We start from the raw sequence: 26441 nt of genomic DNA, 5'->3' as shown, positions 1-26441 counted from the left end.
CCAGTGCTAATTGGAAGACCCCATCAATGCTGTCACCCCCATCATTCAGCCAGCATTATTCATTATCATGGTTATGAAGTTCCTTGACTGTAAATAATTTAAAAAAGTGTCCCCAGTCCCCTTCTTCATAATTTACCACTGCTGTTATTATTTGGTTGACCTATCAGCTGTACTATGATCAGAATTGTACTACTCACATGCATTAATTGACCTTTGGCTTCTCCCTTTGGTGAATAGTATGTTCTGTTTTTTTATTAATTGATTGAAAAAGAAAATGGTCATAGTTGCTCAGTTTTACAGAGGTTTTTCCTGGATCTTTCACTTTCAGTGATTTACAGATTAGTGGAGTTGGCATCTATTTTTCTGAAGTAAAAAATAATATCAAATGTCTCTGGATAAGTTTGCAGATGTCTGCATGCTAGGAGGAGTCATTGAATCCCCAAATGACTTAGCCATCCTGCTGGAAGGTTTATTACAAACAAATAAATGGTGCTAAAATCATGGACTGAAACTGAATGCTAAAAAATTTATTTCTATATACTTTGGGAAGTCATCTCCCCAGGGAACTACCACATTGATACAATACCCCCAAGAATTGACCCAGTTGTTCAGGACTTGGAAACTGATGTGGGCAGTGACCTATTTTTCAACTAACATGTGTCCATTGTTATAAGAAAGCCCTTCTATGTTGCACAGTTTATAAACAAAAGGATTGTATCCAGATCTAAGGAAGTCATTGTCCTCCCTTGCCCAGCTCGTATTAGACCACTCATTAAGTATAATGCCCCCTTTGACATTTATCTATCTACACACGTGCAACAACTGGATTGCCCACAGAGATATCTTACTAAAAGAATACTAGATGTAAACAGTTTGTCCAACATGGACTAGCTAAAATCCCTGTCACTATACTTGGTATCCTACAGACTGCTAACAGGTGACCTGTATCTGGCATATAAGGCATCCTCTGACCCAGTACTGATGGGTTTCCTGCACTGCAGCAAGTCAAATGACATCAGAAAACCTCTACTTATGGATCTAAACATCTTCTGCAACATTAACAAAATTATTTGGTGGAGCAGGTATGTTTCACAGAGGATACTGCTGCTCTACAACAGATTCCCCATCCACATACAACAAAAGCTCATCCCTGTCCATATTCAAGCACAACTTAGATCTCTGGATGGGAAACAGAAAATTTACCCCAGGACTGCCCCTGTACTACTAATGGAAAGAGGCAGATTTTAAATGCCTTATCCCATGCATGCGTCCCCTCAAATTATCTATGCTATGATCCTGGTTATTCTCATTAGGGGTAATATATAACTATCGACCACAGGATGAGTAAGATCAACCTGTAACCAAACTGGATAGGTTAATTCAAGTACCAGAATAGAAGTCGGCTAAGGTTAAAATAGCCTGCAAGGGCAGCTAGCCTAGTACTTACCAATGAACCTAGTACATAATTGCCATTTCTCTATCTGATCGACCTCTTCCCCTCTACAGTGGTAATGGCACACACTAGACATGCCCCTCTATCCTGCATGTAGATAAAAATATGACGAAAGATTTTCTGTGCACCGTGTAACTGAATAAATAAAGTTGTAGATGTTGTTTATATATGACACAATTGTCCCATACATATTAAGAAGTCAAAAGACACCGTAATTTATGTGGTAATATAAAAAAGCAAGAATTAGCTACTGCAGTAGTGGAAGGTTAAAATAAATTGTTTGATATATATATATATATATATATATATATATATATATATATATATATATATATATATACACACACACACAGATGTTTATGGAAGTATCAAGGCTTACAGAGCATGCATTATGTACATGGAAAGAGTGACAACTGAAATGTGCAATTTCCACAATCATGATGCATGTTATGCTGAGAAAGAAGGTATAATATGAACAAATCAACAGAAAGTTCATAGTGTGTATGCTGATGAATCATTTCTTTTCAAAGTGTTATATACAAGAACATAAACAATAAGAAAACAACTTTAAATAACAGTGTGGATATTACAGTGATGTAATGGATAGCCCAGGTTGGAAGCTACACTGGATATATTATTGTGCTTAGAAAATGAGTTATCTGTAGATCTGTATTTTAATTTTGGTTGTTATAAAATATATTTATTTTATAGATCATTGCTGCAGACAACTTCCTACACCTGAAAATAATGCTATCTTTGTAGCTTGTGCAGGAATTACTTTATACTATGAAAAGAAATAAATTGCACTATAACAGAGAATCTTTGTGTTTAAATATTACTCTAGATATACAGTGTCATACTATACTATAGCTTACTATTCTATACTATAGGGATATAGGAAAGCAGTGAGTACCTCAGACAGAAGTAGAATTGTAGCACGCTTGTTCTTTAGCACAATGTTTAATCATGTTGAAATGTTGTATTGTGATATTCCTATAAATACTGGTGCTGTATGAGGCAAGTTTTCATTTATTAAAACACAAGGGAATTATTCTTTATATTATATCATACTGTTACACTTTTATTAATATGTGAGTGTTATTTTAAGGGATACTTAAGTAGAATGTTAAACCATTTCAGAAGACCAGGGAAGGATTAAAAGACTGACAAGAAGGGTAGATTCTTTTAATGCTTGTCTCATTAAAGATTAGGAATTAAACAGGTGTGAAAATGTGCCAAAGCTGAAGACAAGGAAAAGTTAGTTCAGGCTTTTCCTGGAGTATGAGCAAGAAGGAGATAGCTAACGCCTTTACAAAACAAAAAGGAGATATCTAACGACTTTGCAAAACAAAAAGGAGATATCTAACGCCTTTACAAAACAAAAAGGAGATATCTAACACCTTTGCAAAACAAAAAGGAGATATCTAATGCCTTTGCAAAACAAAAAGGAGATATCTAACGCCTTTACAAAACAAAAAGGAGATATCTAACACCTTTGCAAAACAAAAAGGAGATATCTAACGCCTTTGCAAAACAAAAAGGAGATATCTAACGCCTTTACAAAACAAAAAGGAGATATCTAACGCATTTGCAAAACAGACTGCAGCAATTCTAGACAGATATTTCTGACAAATGAGGGTCCTAACATTTTGGGGGAGGTACTTGTGGCAAAGCTTAATAATGTTGCTTCCAAAGATTATCAGGAGTTAACAAAGGGGTTTTATGAAATTACTGGCTTTTTTTCCAGAAGATGGCATGGGGTGAAAGATTGAAATTGTAAGCATTCCATTTGGTAGAACAGTATTTTATATTTTATGACACTGTAGGAATAGGACATAATGAGGCAAAATAAGTGATTATGATGAATGTTTCCCTAAACCAGGAATGTGAGGATTTAAAAGGTACCATGCACAGATCACCTCCGTTACCATCTCTTCTTGGTAGTGTCAGAGTTTATAGCACAGACAACCAGGAGTGTTTTAGATACCCTGGTAGAACCAAGTGACAAACTTTTTGCTGTTAGTGTAATTCCATGCTAATTATAGACAAGCACTTCCAAGATTGTGACAAATCTTTGAAGAGTTCATGAGATGGACAGGGCTAGAATTAGCTTGGTCAAAATGGTGCAGGTAAGATCAGGCAGAGTAACAACATGGTTGAGGAGGACTCCTTAAATAAAGTACTAGGGAAGTAACTCAGCTTTAACATCTGTGATACAAAATATGATGCACAGGAGTATGATTTCTGAGCTTTACATGAAAATAATAGGTCATTATTAGAAAAATAAACTAAATGTGGATATTTTGGTTATAGGCAGAGGGACCCTTGTTAAGATGATGATGATGGTAACATCAAACAGTTACCATCAGAATCCAAGTGCAAGAATATAAAATTGTTGCAGGGAGACTATGATAAGTGCAGCTGGAGAGGCAAAACAAGGGGAACTGTTAGGAACGAAAAGGTGGGCTTTAGATAAAGATATGATTAGATACCACATATATACTACTACTGTTCTTAAACTGGCCAGCCTACTTAAAAAGGGCCACTGAATAGGATTCAATACAGGAAGTGAGCATAGAAGGATAAAGATCATTAAAAGACTTCAAAAGCTTGGTCAGGATAGTTTGAAGGAGAATATGTGCCATCAGAAATGATGGATACAGTGGGATGACAGAGGTGACTATTAGTAACAAGGTTGTCCAGTGAGATATCTGGATCAGAGCAGGATTCAAGTTACTAGCTACATGTAGTCATTAAGCAGAGGGTTGCACAGTTCAAAGATCAGAATAGTCCTCCAAGAAACTACAGACTGGAGAAGAGAGGCTGCTTATTACAATAGAAGGGGCAGAAAGAAAAAGGAAACAAAAGAGAAAAAGAGTGCAGCTGTGGACACAGTGATGTCCCTCTCACAAGGCTGAGTAAGGAGAAAGTTGCAGTTAGTTGCTTATCAGGGGCTGGGATCCACCACATTACGCATGCAGTCAGGTCATTTGACACAGTAACCAATATGACTTAGTCATAGTCCATGTGGGAGTAAATGACCTGAGATGTAACTCCCTAGACTATATGAAGAGATATCTCATAGAGCTCTCTTAATATGTGTCTCAGGTTGGTATGAGCCTAGCATTGAGCAGCATTTTACTTTCTCCAAGGATAATGCCACAATATGAACAAAAGACGATTGACTTTAATAATTGGCTTAGTTTCTGGTTTCATTTTAAGGGGTGAAATATTTGTCAGCATGGAAGGAGATGGTCAATAGACCACACTGATTTGCCAGAGATGGTCTGCACCTCTCCCCTCTAGGCTTTCAAATATTAGCTAAAACATTGTCTTATCCCATAGTGCCTTTTTAAGCAATGCCAAACTGAAAGTACTTCCGACATAGCAAATGAAAACCAAGAAAATCTAAAGGTATTACTGCTCAATGCTAGGAGCATAAACAAAAACCTCCACTCGCTGGAAGCTCTCTTTACCCTAGAGAATGCTGATGTCTGTGCGGTCTCTGAGACGTGGCTTAAAGCCATGGAGAGCACACCAACAGTGCAAGGTTATAATCCCTTCCACACATTTAGACCAGCTACTTCACATGCAGGGACTAAAGGTAAAGGTGTCTCTATTTACATCAAATATAAATATACATCAAGACTGGTCAACAGGATAATGCACTTGAGCTGCTCCATGTTCAAATCACCATAGGTAAAATCTAGTACCGCTTCCTTGCAAGCTGTAGGCCCCCCACTGTGACTCAGGAAACCCATATCATGTATTTAAACTTATTATAAACACTAACTATCCAACCCAATACCATACTCATGGGTGATTTAATTATCTCACTATTAACTGGGAATCCTATATGACATCAAACATACATGCACAGAGATTCCTGAATTTTGTCAACACAAACTCCCTCAACAGATAGTACACCAACCAGGGGTGAAACCATACTAGATCTTGTCCTCACTAATATGGGAGAGTGCCGCACACCCCCTACTGTAATGCCTTTCCTGGTAAGGTCAGGCCACAAAATGGTCTTTGAAGTAAAAATAAAACCTGGACCCCTCAGCACAACCAAGAATATTCAGGAACTATTCTAAGGCTAACCTCCTGCTATTAAGTGAAAACCTGGCAACATTTCAAGCCCCTATAAACCATGAGAACACTTCTGCCTATGCAGAACTGTTCACAGAAACCCTGTACAAGCATGTTAATAGCTGCATAGAGGCAACTGTACCCACCAGGAAGAAGTACAGAACTAACTCAAAAAAAAAGACACCCTGGTAGAATCACAAAATCAGTCAGATGCATAACAGGAGTAAGAAAATCATGGCAAAAATTAGGAGGTGCGGCACCCCTAAGGATAAAAGCACTCTCATCAAACTAAACAAATAACTCAAAGGACAAATAAATTCTACCAAAGCCAAATTTGAGGTATGTCATTATTGGTGCATGCATTTTGCTTCATTGCCTACTGGAAAAATGTTCAAAGAATAAATTTGAAATGCAATTGTGTGGGGAAGTAGACTTTTATGATGGAAATGTTCTGAATAGGGCAGTTTTGTCATTATTGGTTAATGCATTTTTGTTTCATTGCCTACTGGAAAAATGTTTAAACAATAAATTTAAAATGCGCTCTAACTTAAGTCTAACAAGTGTGCTGTATTATACAAGGAATATAATTTAAAAAATCAGGAAGGTGTATCAAAGAATGCATGTATGTTTCTTGTTTTGTGTGCAAGGGGCCTCTGATTTGAAAACAGCCCAAAGGTGTTCTTTATCCACCACTGGCCAAATGCATTTTCTTTGGATGTGGTGTGGGTTTCAATGCTGTTTCAATGAATGAGAGTTTCAAGGCCAGAGAAGTTTTAATGCCAAGTCTATTTTCATTGTGAGACAGTATTGCTTTGTTTATCAGATAGCTATTAGTGTTTGTGCATTGTGCTATAAAATGTAAACAAATAAAATCCAAATAATCATTGTAGAAGTAAAGTAGTATGCACAAATTAGTGTTTATAGTAAATGGGGTGAAATAGCCAGGTAATGGGACATTGGAATGGCTGCAGGGGGACTCTGGTGCTATACTTTGGTTCTGTTCTTCAGTTTGCGTTTGAAAGTTGGTATCCCACGATTCCATTGGAGGGGGCAGGGTTGTGTAATTATGTATGTAAATTTTACATTAATCAGCGTACATATTTGTACCTATTTTTCATGGGCGTTGTCCAGATATTTGATGTTTCCAGGTTGAGAGATATGCACCCCTTTGAGATGACCCAGTAGTCAGGGACTTATGGGCACACATAGATAGTAATCTAGCCTTTGATCATAACATGTCTACAGTGGTGAGGAAATCATTCTATGTTGTGCAACATATAAACAAAGGTATGGCATCTAAGTCCAAGGAAGTCATTCTTCCACTGTATTTGGCATTCGTGCGACCTATTATTGAGTACATAGGTAATAAACTTTCTTACACTGTGAAGGACACCAATGAGGAAGAGAAAAGGCAAACACTACTAAAATCTCCTGATGTCCACCACGGCAGTAAAACTTAATAGTAAAATCAAAACTTTAATAAAAAGAATATAACATAAAATAAGCAGTCCTCAGTCTTCCGATAAGCGCTTTCGACAAATAAGCCTTCCTCAGATCGTATAAAAAGGACTGTTCAGCTTGTGTATTTATAATACATCACAGCCATTCCTCATTTAGTTCTCTGACACGCCCTTGTTGCAAACCAAAAGGTGGCCAGCTAGCAGAGAGGTATAATTTCCTTCATTGTAATTAAAGGGGCAGTGCTTCTCTTTACTATAGGATTGTATATGAGAAAACTAATAGCTATGGATGTGAATACATTATATGAATGAAGCAACATTCAAGTAAACTTGCTAATCATATTCCTTCTATTCTCAAGTGCAGGTTTTAATGGCACAATAGTATTCAAGCCTGGTGATCTGTTTGCTCTTAAATTAATTATCCAGCATGTTTCCCTTAGCTCTGTGTGATTATGAACATCACCTCCTCTTGTGGTCTGACAGAATGCCTCTATGGCCTTAAATACAAAGTAATGAGAAGGATACTGTGCTACGTGGGCTGCTAAGGCATTATTGGGATCTTTCTGTTTGATGTCCCTCAAATGTCTGAGGATACGTTCCTTAAGACGTTGATCTGTTTTGCCAACATAGAAAGCACTACATTGGCAGCAAGTCGCTAAGTATATGATGTAGGAACTAGTACAATCAGCATAGACATTAAAATTGTACTGTTGCCTGGAGTATGGATGTACAAAAATATTGGAGCTGTCAATGGAGTTGCAAGCTTTGCATCTTAAGCACTTCAAAGTGGCCTTTCTATTAGAATTGGGCCTATTTCTTTCAAATCCATCTTTGTTGCAAATGAGACATTTCAAATTCTTCTTATTCTTGCATAGGAATCTGGGCTGTTCACCTACAATGTCTCTTATTTTGTCATCAGTTGTCAATACCGGCCAAAACTTCCTAATAACTTCACATACTTGCTTATTGCCAGCAGTGTATGTTAACAAACATTTAAGTTGCTGTGATTGAGTTTTAAGATCCAGGCTCTCATGATGACTCGATGTGAGTTCAGAGAAGTAGGGACGTCCCTTTCCTCTCCTTAATTCCTGTGGATCATGCTTCAATCTTAGATTCTTTCTTTTATAGGATCTTTTACTTAAATGTGCCTCAATATTTCTCTGCTCTGCTACAAAGTCTTCATTCTCAGTACATAATCTTGAGGTTCTTAAGATCTGATTCTCAAAAATGTTATCAAAAATATGTCCCGGGTGCATACTCCCCCTATGCAGATAATGATTTCTCCAGGTTTCTTTTTTATGAATTCCTGTACTTGATACCTCTATCAGGATGCAGATGAATCTTTACATCCAGAAATTCTATGGTCTCCAAAGAATGTTTAACCACAAACTCTAGAAAATCAGTGCACTCGTTGATAAAGTTGACAAAAAGGTCCAATTGTTTAGAGTTGCCTCTCCAAAAGATAAAGACATCATCCACAAAATGGACGTAGTACACTATATATTGTTTCCAACTGCTGGGTATCAGTTCATTATGTTCCCACTCAGCCAGAACCAAATTAGAGTAACTATTTGCACATGGGGTGCCCATAGCCACACCCCATGTCTGCAAATAGAAAGAATCCCCATACATAAAGATGTTATTTTCCAATACAAGTTCCAGCAAGGAACATATTGGTTCTACTTCCATACTGTACCTTGCTAGGAAAGATCTTATTGCCTGTAGACCATAGTCATTCGGAATCACTGTAAACAAACTCTTGATGGCCATTGTCACTAGTAACAAATCTTCATATTTCTTGCGGTCCTTAGTAACTAAAAAGAGTTTTTCCAAATAATCTCCTGAGTCCTGCAATACAGTTCCTGCTAGTGGCAGGGCCTTCTTTAATTCATTCTCCACATACATGGAAACAGGTTCAGTTACCCACCCCCTACCAGAAACTATGGGACATAGGGGTGGGTCATCTGGATCCTTATGAATTTTGGGGAGTCCGCTGATGTATGGAAACATAGGTTTAGGGCAATCAAAGAACTCATATAGTTCTTGTGAGATATTTGCCTCTATCAATAGATCATATAGATGGCTATGAAAATGATCTACCTTAGTCGTAGCTTCACTGCAACTTAATCTCTTATTCGTTCTTTCATCATCCAGCATAGAGAGCATTTTATGCCTGTACCATACGGCTTCCATCACTACTATACATCCTTCCTTATCAGCAGGCTTGATGACCAAGCTGTCTGTCTCCTTTAGCTGCTTCAGCATTTCATTCTCATTAGTAGTTACATTGAAGAAACGTCCTTGTCCTTTGGGTGTGTTACCCCTTAGTTTGAAGATTTCATCTTCACATAATCTCAAGAACATCTCCACTGGTGGAGGATTAGGGGGAACAAAGCTACTCAATTTTGTATAAGGTAGCCGTCTACTGTCATTAGCTTGTCCAAAAATAAATTTTAATGCAAGGTTCCTGCAAAACATTCTGATATCCAGCACAAATTCACTAATATCAGACGGTAAGGCTGGAATAAAACTCAGGCCCTTGTCTAACAAGGAAATCATATCAGGGCTTAAACTACTTCCATACTGTTCCTTGCTAGGAAAGATCTTATTGCCTGTAGACCCTCATATGGGAACACTTATCCGGATCTGCTCACAAAATGGCAAATTATAAATCTTGAAACAAGTCGAAAATACATGAACTTGCTGATAGAATTTTTCAAGCCAGAAGAGGAAAGGATGGCAGCGATTATATCAACTAAGCAGACTGAATTGGAAAGCTTAGAGCTGCATAACTCACATCTGAATAGCCTAGAACAACTACAGATTAACTTGAATGCTTATGAAGCGAAGCTAAAACAGCAGAAGGTTAAAAAGCTAGCCCGTGACCATCAGGATTTTGTGAGAGGCCATATATTTGAATGGCCGAGAGAGGAATTTAATAATAAGGGGCGGGGAGCTCTACCACCACATAAGGAGAAGATACCTTTTTCTAGACCTAATGGAGAAGATGTGATTACTCATGTCAGTTTAACTGATCTGGAACCTTCCATTCACAACCCTGTTATTCTTAACTCATCAGTACCGACCTCCAATTTTGTAATATCCAAAAAAGATTCAAGAGAAGCGTCTAGTAGTACAGCCACTATGGGTGCAGAAACCAGCAACAGGAATGCTCTCCTAGCCTCCAATCTAGCAACTAGACCGAAAGAAGGGGCAATGCATACACCAATAAATTGGCCCTTGCCGGTTTTTTTCAAATTCAACCATCACAGGACTCAAAGAACACAGAGTCAAGAATGGAAAAGGAAGAAGCTCACACTTTAATTGGATCTGAACCAAGTTTAGTAGTGAATCTTTCTAATAAGAGTTTAAGCCCTGATATGATTTTCTTGTTAGACAAGGGCCTGAGTTTTATTCCAGCCTTACCGTCTGATATTAGTGAATTTGTGCTGGATATCAGAATGTTTTGCAGGAACCTTGAATTAAAATGTATTTTTGGACAAGCTAATGACAGTAGACGGCTACCTTATACAAAATTGAGTAGCTTTGTTCCGCCTAATCCTCCACCATTGGAGATGTTCTTGAGATTATGTGAAGATGAAATCTTCAAATTAAGGGGTAATACAACCAAAGGACAAGGACGTTTCTTCAATGTAACTACTAATGAGAATGAAATGCTGAAGCAGCTAAAGGAGACAGACAGCTTGGTCATCAAGCCTGCTGATAAGGAAGGATGTATAGTAGTGATGGAAGCCGTATGGTACAGGCATAAAATGCTCTCTATGATGGATGATGAAAGAACGTATAAGAGATTAAGGTTCAGTGAAGTTACGACTAAGGTAGATCGTTTTCATAGCCATCTATATGATCTATTGATAGAGGCAAATATCTCACAAGAACTATATGAGTTCTTTGATTGCCCTAAACCTATGTTTCCATACATCAGCGAACTCCCCAAAATTCACAAGGATCCAGTTGACCTACCCCTACGTCCCATAGTTTTTGGTAGGGGGTGGGTAACTGAACCTGTTTCCATGTACGTGGAGAATGAATTAAAGAAGGCCCTGCCACTAGCAGGAACTGTATTGAAGGACTCAGGAGATTTTCTGGAAAAACTCTTTTTAGTTTCTAAGGACCTCAAGAAATATGAAGATTTGTTACTAGTGACAATGGACATCAAGAGTTTGTTTACGGTGATTCCGAATGACTATGGTCTACAGGCAATAAGATATTTCCTAGCAAGGAACAGTATGGATGTAGAACCAATATGTTCCTTGCTGGAACTTGTATTGGAAAATAACATCTTTATGTATGGGGATTCTTCCTATCTGCAGACATGGGGTGTGGCTATGGGCACCCCATGTGCAAATAGTTACTCTAATTTGGTTCTGGCTGAGTGGGAACATAATGAACTGATACCCAGCACTTGGAAACAATATCTAGTGTACTATGGCCGTTTTGTGGATGATGTCTTTATCCTTTGGAGAGGCAGCTCTACACAATTGGACCTTTTTGTCAACTTTATCAACGAGAGCACTGATTTTCTAGAGTTTGTGGTTAAACATTCTTCGGAGACCATAGAATTTCTGGCTGTAAAGATTCATCTGCATCCTGATAGAGGTATCATTACAGGAATTCATAAAAAAGAAACCTGGAGAAATCATTATCTGCATAGGGGGAGTATGCACCCAGGACATATTTTTGATAACATTTTTGAGAATCAGATCTTAAGAACCTCAAGATTATGTACTGAGAATGAAGACTTTGTAGCAGAGCAGAGAAATATTGAGACACATTTAAGTAAAAGATCCTATAAAAGAAAGAATCTAAGATTGAAGCATGATCCACAGGAATTAAGGAGAGGAAAGGGACGTCCCTACTTCTCTGAACCCACATCGAGTCATCATGAGAGCCTGGATCTTAAAACTCAATCACAGCAACTTAAATGTTTGTTAACATACACTGCTGGCAATAAGCAAGTATGTGAAGTTATTAGGAAGTTTTGGCCGGTATTGACAACTGATGACAAAATAAGAGACATTTTAGGTGAACAGCCCAGATTCCTATATAAGAATAAGAAGAATTTGAAATGTCTCATTTGCAACAAAGATGGATTTGAAAGAAATAGGCCCAATTCTAATAGAAAGGGCACTTTCAAGTGCTTAAGATGCAAAGCTTGCAACTCCATTGACAGCTCCAATATTTTTGTACATCCATACTCCAGGCAACAGTACAATTTTAATGTCTATGCTGATTGTACTAGTTCCCACATCATATACTTAGTAACTTGCTGCCATTGTAGTGCTTTCTATGTTGGCAAAACAGATCAACGTCTTAAGGAATGTATCCTCAGACATTTGAGGAACATCAAACAGAAAGATCCCAATAATGCCTTAGCAGCCCACGTAGCACAGTATCCATCTCATTACTTTGTATTTAAGGCCATAGAGGCAGTCTGTCAGACCACAAGAGGAGGTGATGTTCATAATCGCACAGAGCTAAGGGAAACATGATGGATAATTAATTTAAGAGCAAACAGATCACCAGGCTTGAATACTATTGTGCCATTAAAACCTGCACTTAAGAATAGAAGGAATATGATTAGCAAGTTTACTTGAATGTTGCTTCATTCATATAATGTATTCACATCCATAGCTATTAGTTTTTTCATATACAATCCTATAGTAAAGAGAAGCACTGCCCCTTTAATTACAATGAAGGAAATTATACCTCTCTGCTAGCTGGCCTCCTTTTGGTTTGCAACAAGGGCATGTCAGAGGACTAAATGAGGAATGGCTGTGATGCCTTATAAATACAAAAGCTGAACAGTCCTTTTTATACGATCTGAGGAAGGCTTATTTGCAGGCGCTTATCAGAAGACTGAGGACTGCTTATTTTATGTTATATTCTTTTTATTAAAGTTTTGATTTTACTATTAAGTTTTACTGCCGTGGTGGACATCAGGAGTTTTTAGTAGTATTATTGAGTACAATGCATGGTTTGGTATGTACCTAACCAGGCATATCCAACAACTGGAATGTCCACAGAGGTTCCTCACTAAAAGAATACAACGCATAAGTAATATGTCCTATGCAGACTGCCTCAAAGCCCTATCCCTGTATTCTGTCTCCTACAGGCTTTTGAGGGGGGAGATCTATACCTGGCATGCAGGGCATTGTCAGACCCCACTCTGATGGACCTCCTGAATATCCACAAAACAAACAGTAGAAGAATTACCCATACTAAAGTCTTAAACCTTGCCTGTGATACAAATAGGACCTGCTGGATAGATAGATATGTATCGCAGAGACTACCCTGTCTATGGAACAGTCTCCCCATCCATGTGAACAGAGTTCCTCCCAAACCCAACTCAAGTGCAACTTGGACAATTGGATGAGAAACCGGAAATTCATCCCTGGTTTGGTACCTACATATCTAATGCAAACAGGTAACCTGTAAATGGTTCATCTCCCACGCCCATGCTTACACTTATCAGGGGTATCAGAACTTGTCAGAGATTTGGGATGCATGACTAGGCTTTAAAAGGCCCTTCTGGTCATTAGCCTAGTAAACACCTATGAACCTGTCTCATTTAAACTTGAGTAATGCTATGCTTCAAGCATGATGAGAGAAGTATTACGGTATACTGCTTGGGGAGTATTTTAAACGATGATATGACTTACTGAGAATTCAATCATTTTCCTTTGTTGAATGGTAATATTTAATAACATTTAGTATGTATACAGACTTCATTAAAAGGAAATGTTAAAAAATAAAAGTGAAGTATGGGATGCTGACCTGAGTTAGAGGATATCTCGTGCTTGTGCCATTACATATTCATATTAAAAATTGAATGGGGTGTGGCCATAAGGGCAGATGGTATTAAATCTATAACAAGAAAATGAATAAATGTATGTTCAAAAATGAATAAGGACATGGATATAGGATCTGAATTAAGCGATGCATAAAAAAATAAGAAACTTATGTCTGAAAGAAGATTAGTAAATTAGGAAAGAATTATATAAAAATGAAAAGTGGCTGGATGATGGAAGCAGAAAACTATAGGCCAGTTTCAGAAAGGGCCGCCACCAGTGGTAAACCCTAACATGGGCTGCTACTACTGGCTGTTAATGATTCAGAGATAAGGCCACCACAGTGATCATGCAGGGTCTGTAGAAACTCTATGATGAGCCATTTCCTTGCCTGAGCTATATGCTAATTACACATTCTGGAGGTGTGGCATATGCTAATTAAATATGTACTCACACCTGGAAATCTCTCCAGTATAGTATTTATACTGCCAATAGATTGAGGAAAGCACTTGGCTGTGTAAATTAACAGAGACTGATGACTTAATTAACTCAGTCAAAAGTTTACATTCATTCACTACTTTCAGTGGTTAAGATTACACTTGAGGTAAATGCCAGGAAGTTCAGTGGACAAGTAGTGATGGGGGGAGTGTGTGCATGGTATGTGGATGCATGTGCTAGTTTATTCTGAGTGTAAGTAGAGGGATCATCTACTAGATCTATCCTCATGCAGAAAATGAAGAGAGCTTATCTCCATGTTAGTAATATTCACAGACAACTCATATTTTTGGAGTAAGATTGTCTGTAGTGATTCTGATTTGTTGGCTTCTTTTGCCAAAGTCAGAGAAGGAATAAATCCTGACTAAATGTGATCATATGACTGTAGAGAAGAGCACATTTTCTTTTTCCAGTAGACGTAACAGAATCTTTACGGAAACAGTCAATGCTCATTGCAGCAACATTACTGCCATGACTGCATGCTTCCTCAGAATCCCTACTAAAAAGGAAATATTTGTAGTTGCAAATTGTTCTTTGGTTGGTATTTATACATTATCACAAACTTGATATTGTGTCAAGAAATGTGTTGTCTTTGTCAGGATTGTCTTGGGCATGTCAGGTCAGCATAGTGTAATTTGTTCTAATTGTAAAACTTGATAGTTGAAGTTCTGTTCATCGCTTAGTATTAAATGTAAAAGAAAAAAGTGAATTAGAAACATTGTGTTGTACAAGTTCTAAGCCCCCTCCTTCCCTGGGTTAACAGTTATCGATCCTTCTTTAGCTGACAATTACTTTCCTTTTTCAGCCTGGTCTGTTTGTGACTGTGTGTTTGCTTACTTGATATAATGATAGTGCAGTTCTTCCCTTCCAAAACAGTTTATTTTTTTTGATTTTCTGCTTTTGGTCTGTATATAAAGAAGTGACTACCTAACAAATAACCCTGTCTTATTTTGTTTGCAGAATGAATATACATACATGATGGGCGCCTGCATAATTGTGTTCAGGTTCTTCTCAATCTGTGGAAAGCATGTAAGTACATGTAGAACTAAAAGCTATGAAACATTGCTATAATATTTTTTTAATAAAAACAATGTGAACTAGAATAAAAGCACACACAGTCACTGTTTTTGAATGCGATACATAGTGTAACATAATAACATTACTTGCTGTTGTACTAGCAAGTACCTTCTGAGCTACTTTTAGCTTGTTTTATTTAATTTATGTGCATTCATTTATATTTATTTATTTGCATATTACAATGGATGGACAGATTAATGCACTGGTCATTTGATCCTTTTCAGCCATGATGCAGAGGAAAAAAATGAAAAGACCAATGGTTAGACCACAGCTGAAGATAAAAATGGAATTTTGATACTTCAAGGAATATTGCAACATAATTTCATAATTACCATAAGTAAATGCAGCATGTCACTTGTGGAGTCCCCCAGGGATCTGTACTGGACCCTCTCCTTTTTGGCATCTGTTTCTCTTTAATGCAAGCAAGTGCTGAAGGTGTATGGCTGACTACATTTGCAGATGATTGAAGCTGGGTATTATCATCAACTCCCCTGCATTCTTCAAGAAGGTCTATTTCTGACTAGTAAATGGTGCCAAAGTTATAGTCTTAAACTCAATGCTAAGAAATGCATAATTGTATCCTTTGGGACATTTACCATCTTGGCTAATTACCGTGTTGATAATACGCCCCTATGAGTTGACCCAGTGGTCAGGGAGCTGGATGCACACATAGAGAGTAACCTTACCCTCAACAGTGATGAGGAAATCCTTTTATGTTGCGCAACTTATAAGTAAGTGTAAGGCATCTAGGTCCAAAGAGGTCATTATTCCACTGTACTCCGCCATTATTAGATCAGTCATAGAGCACAATGCTCCCTTTGGTAGGTACCTCAACAGGGATATGCAGCAACTAGAGCAACCTCAGAGGTACCTTACAAAAATAATTACAAGGTGTAACTAGTGGATGGGAAATAGGCAATTTACTCCGGGCCTAGCATCCATGTCCCTTATGAACAAAGGTAGCTTATAAATGCCTGGCCCTTAATGTCCTATTTAGTTGAAGGAAATCATTATTCTTTCAGAAAAACTTGGCTAGGTTTAGAAAGGCAACTCGAGTCATTAGCCGAGTAACAATCTATGATTCTATGTTTGCACACCAAGAGCAAGAATTTGTTTAGCTATCAGAGGAGAAAAAAAGGAAGACATGGAGACTGCATTGGTGCAGTGGGAGTTTAGTAAAGCAACTGTACTGAATGCAATCAGATAGATGTGGTTAAGTAGGCCTAGTTCAAATGTATGCAGGGCAGGAGTTCCAGATTACAGGGATAAGTATGCTGAAGGCTGGTTCTGTTATGTGGCAAGTGTTGCAGACTGATGGCACTTTGATCAGTATTTTATACTTAGTCCCTGTGGTGTACATTTTGAATAGTATTTTATATGTAGTCCCTGTGGTGTACATTTTGAATAGTATTTTATACGTCGTCCCTGTGGTGTACATTTTGAATAGTATTTTATATGTAGTCCCTGTGGTGTACATTTTGAATAGTATTTTATACATAGTCCCTGTGGTGTACATTTTGAATAGTATTTTATATGTAGTCCCTGTGGTGTACATTTTGAATAGTATTTTATACATAGTCCCTGTGGTGTACATTTTGAATAGTATTTTATATGTAGCCCCTGCAGTGTACATTTTGAATAATATTTTATATGTAGTCCCTGTGGTGTACATTTTGAATAGTATTTCATACATAGTCCCTGTGGTGTACATTTTGAATAGTATTTTATATGTAGTCCCTGTGGGGTACATTTTGAATAGTATTTCATACATAGCCCCTGTGGTGTACATTTTGAATAGTATTTTATACGTCGTCCCTGTAGTGTACATTTTGAATAGTATTTTATACGTCGTCCCTGTGGTGTACATTTTGAATAGTATTTTATATATAGTCCCTGTGGTGTACATTTTGAATAGTATTTTATATGTAGTCCCTGTGGTGTACATTTTGAATAGTATTTTATATGTAGTCCCTGTGGTGTACATTTTGAATAGTATTTTATATGTAGTCCCTGTGGTGTACATTTTGATAGTATTTTATATGTAGTCCCTGCGGTGTACATTTTGAACAGTATTTTATATGTAGTCCCTGTGGTGTACATTTTGAATAGTATTTTATATGTAGTCCCTGTGGTGTACATTTTGAATAGTATTTCATACATAGCCCCTGTGGTGTACATTTTGAATAGTATTTTATACGTCATCCCTGTGGTGTACATTTTGAATAGTATTTTATACGTCGTCCCTGTGGTGTACATTTTGAATAGTATTTTATATGTAGTCCCTGTGGTGTACATTTTGAACAGTATTTTATATGTAGTCCCTGCGGTGAACATTTTGAACAGTATTTTATATGTAGTCCCTGTGGTGTACATTTTGAATAGTATTTTATATGTAGTCCCTGCGATGTACATTTTGAACAGTATTTTATATGTAGTCCCTGTGGTGTACATTTTGAATAGTATTTTATACATCGTCCCTGTGGTGTACATTTTGAATAGTATTTTATATGTAGTCCCTGTGGTGTACATTTTGAATAGTATTTTATATGTAGTCCCTGTGGTGTACATTTTGAATAGTATTTTATATGTAGTCCCTGTGGTGTACATTTTGAACAGTATTTTATATGTAGTCCCTGTGGTGTACATTTTGAATAGTATTTTATATGTAGTCCCTGTGGTGTACATTTTGAGCAGTATTTTATATGTAGTCCCTGTGGTGTACATTTTGAACAGTATTTTATATGTAGTCCCTGTGGTGTACATTTTGAACAGTATTTTATATGTAGTCCCTGCGGTGTACATTTTGAACAGTATTTTATATGTAGTCCCTGCGGTGTACATTTTGAACAGTATTTTATACGTAGTCCCTGCAGTGTACATTTTGAACAGTATTTTATACGTAGTCCCTGCGGTATACATTTTGAACAGTATTTTATATGTAGTCCCTGTGGTGTACATTTTGAATAGTATTTTATATGTAGTCCCTGCAGTGTACATTTTGAACAGTATTTTATACGTAGTCCCTGCAGTGTACATTTTGAACAGTATTTTATACGTCGTCCCTGTGGGGTTCATTTTGAATAGTATTTTATATGGAGTCCCTGTGGATTTTGAATAGTATTTTAGTATTTTATATGTAGTCCCTGTGGTGTACATTTTGAATAGTATTTTATATGTAGTCCCTGCGGTGTACATTTTGAACAGCATTTTATACGTAGTCCCTGCAGTGTACATTTTGAACAGTATTTCATACGTCGTCCCTGTGGGGTTCATTTTGAATAGTATTTTAGTATTTTATATGTAGTCCCTGTGGTGTACATTTTGAACAGTATTTTATACGTAGTCCCTGCGGTGTACATTTTGAACAGTATTTTATACGTCGTCCCTGTGGTGTACATTTTGAACAGTATTTTATATGTAGTTCCTGTGGTGTACATTTTGAACAGTATTTTATACATAGTCCCTGCAGTGTACATTTTGAACAGTATTTTATACATCATCCCTGTGGTGTACATTTAGAACAGTATTTTATATGTAGTCCCTGTGGTGTACATTTTGAATAGCATTTTATACATAGTCCCTGTGGTGTACATTTTGAACAGTATTTAATATGTAGTCCCTGCGGTGTACATTTTGCATAGCATGTTATATGTAGTTCCTATGGTGTGGAGTACAAGAGATAATGGTGAGTAGAAACAGAGAAAGCAGTTTCCCATTTGTAGTAGCAAATAATATTGCTGCATGTAAACTAATGAGAATAGTGTTAGCTGAAAGCAGGTTGCCATGATGAGTTCTGCTGTCTGCAAAGCTAATAAAACAGCAAATATTATTATTTTTTCTTAACTGAGTTGCTCTGACAGATTATTGGTGGTGGGTATTCTAGTTTAAGAGTAAGAATATTTTTAGTGATAAAGTGTCTAGTGGTGACACAAGAGATGAGTAAATCTCTATGATAATTTGAGTTGGGAGAGGACGTGGAGACAGGGGAATCATGATTGCTGAAAAATAAAGGAGGGATCCAGAGTGGCACTGTTTTGCTTATAAGAGTAAGAGAAGATTCATGACTGGCAGAGTAGCTAATCTGTCAAGCAATTTCCCAGTGCCAGAAAAAAAATCAGTGTGTGTTTCCTTTGTCTTCAAAAAGACTGGAGAGAGAGCACACATTTAAAATAAAAACAAAATGCTTAAATGACACAGGTGGATACAGTAACACCATACAGCCTTACACACAGAAATTAGGCTGACAAATGCAATTATCAGTGTTTATTGTAAAAACTAAATGTACCTGTTCTACTACATGTAGTTAACTGTTTATTCTTATTTACTGGTGTACTCTGTTTTCATTCATCGTATTGTTTGTTTTAGGTTTCGTGCCATTTGTGGTACCCAGGTTGTAGCTGAAAATGGTTAATTGGCCAGTTCACTCACCTGGTTATCAAATGGAAATAAATAAATAGGGTGCCAGACAGCTTTATAGTGAGTCTATTTGATGAGGTAGTACGGTGTGAGCTGAAAGTAAAATGTATAGCATTTGTTTATGTTGGATTTGAGTAAAATTACTAAGCCCCATCACCTCTGTTGAGGCTTAATGAATGCAGACTACAAGTACTGAGTGATTTCAGAGACTGTGGAATGAGTCATCTATGTATAACATGACTCCAGAAGGTTGGAAATGAAGATATTTTATTAATGAATATATTGAAAAGAACGGGACTCAATATGATCTTCTGGAGGGGTCTGATGCCTATGGGTCAAGAATAAAAGACAATGTACTGATTACATGCATTCAGAGAAGTAACTATGAAAATGGTCTACTGCATTTTAGTTTAGACTATGGTGGTGGGATAGCACTCTAGGATGCAAGACCATATTTAATGTTTTAGCTAGGTCAATTTCATGGAGTTTGGACATCCACAAAAAATTATAGAAGGGTGTTTTCCATGATTTGATCTGGCCAGAATGTGTAATGTCCTGGGAATATGAGAATCTTGGCTTCAAGTCACAGTTTTTCTTTAATTGCATTGCATTGCATAGTATTCTTAATCTGATAAATAACTTTAACACAAGCTTATCATGCAAAGACCTGAAACAATGTTTGTAAAATGGAGTTCTAGAAGCCATGTGTGCATGTATTATATATGGTGAAACCTGTAGACTGTTATATTAGCACTGCAAAACTTTTTTGCCGTATAAGCTCATAATTTTGCATTTCCATGCAACCAGTCTATGCACTTATGTTATCCATAACTGAGTGTTAGAGCTGGGTATATTGTAAATAGATTTGAGATGTATCATGCATGTGAGATCTTTATCTTATAAAATATTAATACATTTTTTTGCTAGTGATACACCCTGCACTGGTAATCCATCAGTCATCCATTTGGTTGGTAACTGCTTGATCCATATTGTTACTTTAATAAACTAATAACATGGCTGTGGATATGTCCCAAATGATTCCACAAAGCAAGTTCTGTAAACAATTAACATCATCCCACACTGATGATAGTTGTCCGAGACTGCAGTCACGGTAAGCCAACCCAAGTCCTTGGTCATGGGTTGTTATGGAGTAACATCTTGTATGATGGCAAAACAACTTATTTGCTTATCCCTCTATATGCATTATGAATGCAAGATGCCATGCATTAGAACAGAATGTGTCTGTACTAATTTATGATGCCCTTATGTACTATGGGGCAGTAATTGTGGTACCAGTACCTCTTTGGGGCAGTACTAAATAGGGGAGTTAGGTTAGCAAGACCTTTTCAAACAATGGCCTCTGATATACTGACCCAGTCTTTCGGCATCCAGCCCAGTGTATTTTTGTAAGAAGGCAACAGACATGATTCAAAATGTTCTAGGGAATAATATTCTGGGGAGTAAGTATCAGAGCAATATAGTTTCTTTAATTTATATTATCTTCAAGTTTCTAGCCACCTACGTAATCTGAAAGAATTAAAATACTTAATATTACACTGCCAAAACTTTATGAAATTCCAGCAAGACGTATGTTATCCTGTTCACTTTATTGTCATAGTGCTATGGTATTAATTTAAGGTTGAACAATATTGTATTGATCAATCTGATTTTTAGTTTGTAGGTTAATATTAGGCTAAGTACCCTGAAGGACTATTTTAAGTCTATCTTATATTAGATTGGAATGAAACTCTGTACCTTGTTGTAATTAGGTGACAACCTTAATTGTTATGTAAAACAAAGAAGGCTCCTGGAAACCGTAAAACACCACAGAATTTATTAAATGTTGTAAAGCACTTTTCATCTACCTTACACAGTCAGTAGATTTCTTCAGACAAATGACAATAACATAAAATTAATCGTGTTCCTCTCCTTTAAAACAGAATGCATACTTTAACACCAAATTCCTTGCTATTCTTAACTCCCATGCTCCCAGCCGCTCTATTAGAACCAAAGTTAATATTGCACCAAGGCTTTCTAAAGATAACAAAACCAAAATTTCATTCAGAAACAAAGCATGGGCCACCTACCGAAAACAAAAGCTGCACTTGATCAGCTAAGATTCAGACAGCTAAGGAATGACACCAAAAAGTCCATAACCTTAGACAAAAATAACCACTACTACCATCTACTGCAAAAACACCAAAACAAACCTCAAAAGTTCTGGCAGGAATAAACAAACTACTCCACCCAGGCCAAACCGTCACTCCACCCCCCCCCCACCTCAGCTTCCCAACAAAAATCCCCAGTAGACCTTGCTAATAACTTCAACAGCTTCTTCACAGAGACTATCCAGTCTCTAGCCAGTCAACTCTCTCCCAATGTCTCTAATTCTAATGTAGCCACACCCAGTACCCAAACATACTTTACCTTCCAACCTGTCCCTACTCAACTTATTCATGCCCTACTTAAGAAACTAAGACCCACCACCCTGGCTGCCGACCTCCTCCCAGCAGACTATCTGCAAAAGGCTACTGACACCATAACCTACCCCATCTCTATCTTCATCAACAGAGCTATATCTGAAGCCACTGTACCCACTATATGGAAAATCTCCCATGTCATACCTCTCCATATAGGAGGTAGTTCCACTGAACTGTCAAACTTTAGACCCATAGCTATTCTGTCACCTCTAGCTACAATTATGGAGAAATGTGTACACAGACAGCTCATGCACTACCTCACACACAACAAGCTGTTGTCCAGCTTTCAGCATGGCTTTAAGCCACACCACAGTACTACTTCTGCCCTCCTCTCTTTCTCTAACATCATTAACCACAACTGCAATAATAACAAACTATCCTCAGCAATCTTTCTAGATTTATCCAAGGCTTTTGACATGGTTGACCACAAAATGCTTATAAATACCTTGAAGGCCTTCTGCTTAAACAACCATGCACTCCAGTGGTTTCAATCCTACCTGCAGGGCAGGCAACAGGCAGTCCTATGGCAGGACAAGCTATCATCTCACCTACCCATTACATTAGGTGTCCCCCAGGGCTCGATACTAGGACCCCTTCTTTTCTCCATCTTTATCAATGACCTTCATTCAGTCATCCCAGATGCTACCTGCATTCAATATGCGGATGACTCCACCTTGATTTGTTCTGACACCTCACCAGCTACTTTATTCACATTAACCCAAATTACCTTCAATACAGTGGAAAAATGGCTCTCCAACCAACATCTAATCCTAAACCCCAACAAAACTAAGTTGCTCCTCTTCTCCCCAACATGCAGGACCCCCCTGCCAGCCTTCAACATAACTGCTAACAATGGCACTATCATCTCCCCAGAAGCCCAAACTGAACTACTTGGTGTCATAGTTGATAACAACCTGAAGTTTGATACACATATCAATCAAACTATCAAAACCATTAATAAAAAAACTTGGCTCTCTTTACAGAATCAAACCTTTCCTTACCCCACTTGCTAGAACTGCAATTTCCCATTCCTGTCTTCTATCAACTCTTCTCTATGCCTCACCTCTATTCTCCAACTTAAACAAAACAGATCTTAATAAACTATCATCTTGCTATAACCACATTGCCAGATTTGCTACTGACACAGCCTACCAGACACACCACTGTCACAACCTAAATCGTCTGGGATGGCTTGAACTGCCAAGCCTACTCAGTTCAACCAGCTAATAGTGGCACATAAAGTCCTTTACCAACCAGAAAATACACCTGCACTAAAAAAATATTATCAGCCCCTACACCAGCACCATGCTACTGCGATCATCCACTAGACTCCTAGTTCAAACATACAAATCCAATTACTCAGCTGGGGGGACTCTGTTTGCTAACTCTGTTGGAAAAATATGGAACAGACTCCCAGCTGACTTGACCCTAGAACCCTCACTAGCTCAATTCAAAAACAAACTCAAGAAATACTTAAGAACTCATTGGTTATGTCCTTGCACTAACCCTGACTAGTGACCTCTATTTCTTAGGTGCCTTACCTTCAACTACTTCTAACTTTTTTCTACCACTTCATTTCAGGAAGGGTCAATTGTATAACTGCTGCTCAGTGTGTTTTAAACCTGAATGTAATGTTATGTATGTTTAACTTTGAAAATAATGTTATGTTTTGTAAAGTGTTTTATAATAAGTACTATATGTGCTAAATGCTGGTATTGCTTATGACTGTAATCTGCTTGAAACTAGCATTTACTAAATGTTCAATGTGTATTATTATCTTGGAGCTTTTCTCCCCAGGCCTCCACTGAAAATGGACATGCATCCAGTCGGACTATCCCAGTCAACAAATGTAAAATAAATAAATAAATAAATGTAATTAACCAATCAAGCTTCAGTAAATCAAAAGCTTAATTTGTACAAACTGCTGGTCGAAAAAACTCCCATAACACTACAAATTTTAAAAATGTATGTGAATAAAAATCATATGACAGTGACTAAAAAATGCTTCTCAAAAAATAACATCTTAATAAAAATCAACAATAGTTGCCTTACCGCAACAAACTTCTTAATTTTAAAATACATGCCAAAGAGGTGGTCTCATTCAAACCAGGAGGGCTGTATGAGTTCAACCTCAGTTGCCAAATTAACTCACATTTTTCTAACAACAGTTGGTGGGGATCCCCTTTTAACTCAACTGTAACTTGATCAATGACTCTAAACAAAAAGCTATGAGTAGGGTTTTCATCACAATGTTTAGCCAAGGCATTAACATTATTTTTCCTCCTAATGTTGTAAATGTGCTCATAAATTCAACAGGAGCCAATTTTAAGGTTGGTGACAGTGGGTTTAAAATCAGGGGAAGGTTTAACTGTGAGTCTAAGTCTGTTGTCTACTTGGCATTTTGCCAAGTGTGCCCCACATTTTATGTGGGGAGTTGAAATCATACAACCCTCCTGGTTTGAATGAGACCACCTCTTTGGCATATATTTTAAAATTAAGAAGTTTGTTGTGGCAAGGCAACCATTGTTGATTTTTATTGAGATGTTATTTTTGAGAAGCATTTTTTAGTCACTGTCATATGATTTTTATTCACATACATTTTTAAAATTTGTAGTGTTATGGGAGTTTTTTCGACCAGCAGTTTGTACCCATTAAGCTTTTGATTTAGTGAAGCTTGATTGGTTAATTACATGTGCATTCTGTTTTAAAGGAGAGAAACATGATTCATTTTATGTTATTGTCATTTGTCTAAGGAAGTCTACCGACTGTGTAAGGTAGACCAAAAGCGCTTTACAACATTTAATAAATTCTGTTGTGTTTTATGGTTTCCAGGAGCCTTCTTTGTTTTAACCTTAACTGTTATGCTAAAACCTCCACTCTGTAGATGTGAGGTGATAAAGTTATAATCACAACTCTGCAATTCAGTTATATAGATTCAGTAAAAGCCAGATATGTGGATTTTTTTTGTATCTCTGATAAAATATACTTTATGCAGGAAGATTTAACTTCAGAGTACATTGTTGTTTATCAGATCTCATGCTTGTTTGAGTTTTTAACTTGAGATTCTTTTGAGATAATGTCCTGAAAGATTTTATTTTATTTTTGTGTTGTTATTTATTTGTGTTTTAAGGCATTTGGCAGCCTTTATAAATCATTTAATACAGAATACAGATGTTTTCAAAAGGTATTATGTTACATACATACTTTTAGCTAGCACCCCATACATGCAAAATCAATGTTACCAAAGCACAAGGGTTGAAAATAACCAGGCTTCTCTGTAATCTGAGTTCTTTAAACTGGCAAATTCATCAACCAAGGCAAATTGTAATGACAGCTGCCATAAGCAGTTTTTTGGGTAGAATTTTAAATCCCATTAAAGTCCCCCAAAAATTGCAGAGCCGAATAACATCGCATGCCCAATACCACCCAGAAGCACTCTGTGAAGGTTGAACCAATATGTTACCTCACAGCATATCTCTCAATTTCTTTGTTATTCTGGACAATGGCAAAAATAATGGAGTAACAAAGCTCTCGAGTCAGGGGCAATTTATAAATATTACTCTAATTCACTAAAAAAAAAGTTAAGAGAACAAAAGATTTTGAATCCATGTGCATTTCTGAACAATAAGTATAAAACTATAATTTTAGGCATTATTGACTGACTGTAATCCCCAGTGATTTACCATAAAAGCAAAAATTATATAAGGGCTAGGACAAAATCTGAAATGTTCTGCAAAATGTTGGATATTTCATAGGTATGGCCCATAGCCTCAACTCTTATATCATCATATACATCCTTCAGACTAACTGGAAGTTTATTTGTCACTGTTAGACCCCCCCCCCAAAAAAAATCCCCCAAAAACTAATGTTGGTGTGGGCTTTGAGGGCAATTCAGTTTTGTAGTGCCAAAGAGAATGAGCCTCCCTAAAATACCACCTGCTCCCATCTCCTCCCTTCTTATCCTCATGACTACTAAATACTCCCTCCTCCAGCAACCAGTCTATCCCTTTTAAATAAAACTAACATTCCCACCACCCCCATCCACCACCCCCACACTTCTAAGCTAATATGTGGCCCAGTGGCAAATGAGTCTTGATGTACATTTTAAGAAACATTTTAAGAAACAAAACAATCAACAACTTCTTTGCTGATTATT

The 26441-nt window shown here is 37.2% G+C and overlaps 1 protein-coding gene across 5 annotated transcripts in view; it reads left to right on the top strand.

Moving 5' to 3' along the window:
- NALCN (sodium leak channel, non-selective) overlaps positions 1 to 26441 on the top strand; it is a 3563801-nt gene that overhangs the window by 3277797 nt on the left and 259563 nt on the right. For all 5 annotated transcript variants that reach the window (XM_044071239.1, XM_044071242.1, XM_044071240.1 and 2 more), the window contains exon 35: positions 15273 to 15341. In XM_044071239.1, the coding sequence (XP_043927174.1) occupies positions 15273 to 15341 (69 nt within the window). The remainder of the gene's footprint in view (positions 1 to 15272; positions 15342 to 26441) is intronic.

The sequence above is a fragment of the Protopterus annectens genome, chromosome 5.part0 (genome assembly GCF_019279795.1).
Source record: "Protopterus annectens isolate FY-2018-M chromosome 5.part0, PAN1.0, whole genome shotgun sequence".
NCBI classification, from domain to species: domain Eukaryota; kingdom Metazoa; phylum Chordata; order Ceratodontiformes; family Protopteridae; genus Protopterus; species Protopterus annectens.
Note: the sequence above shows the minus strand (reverse complement) of the source record. Positions and strands in the feature narration are given on the sequence as shown.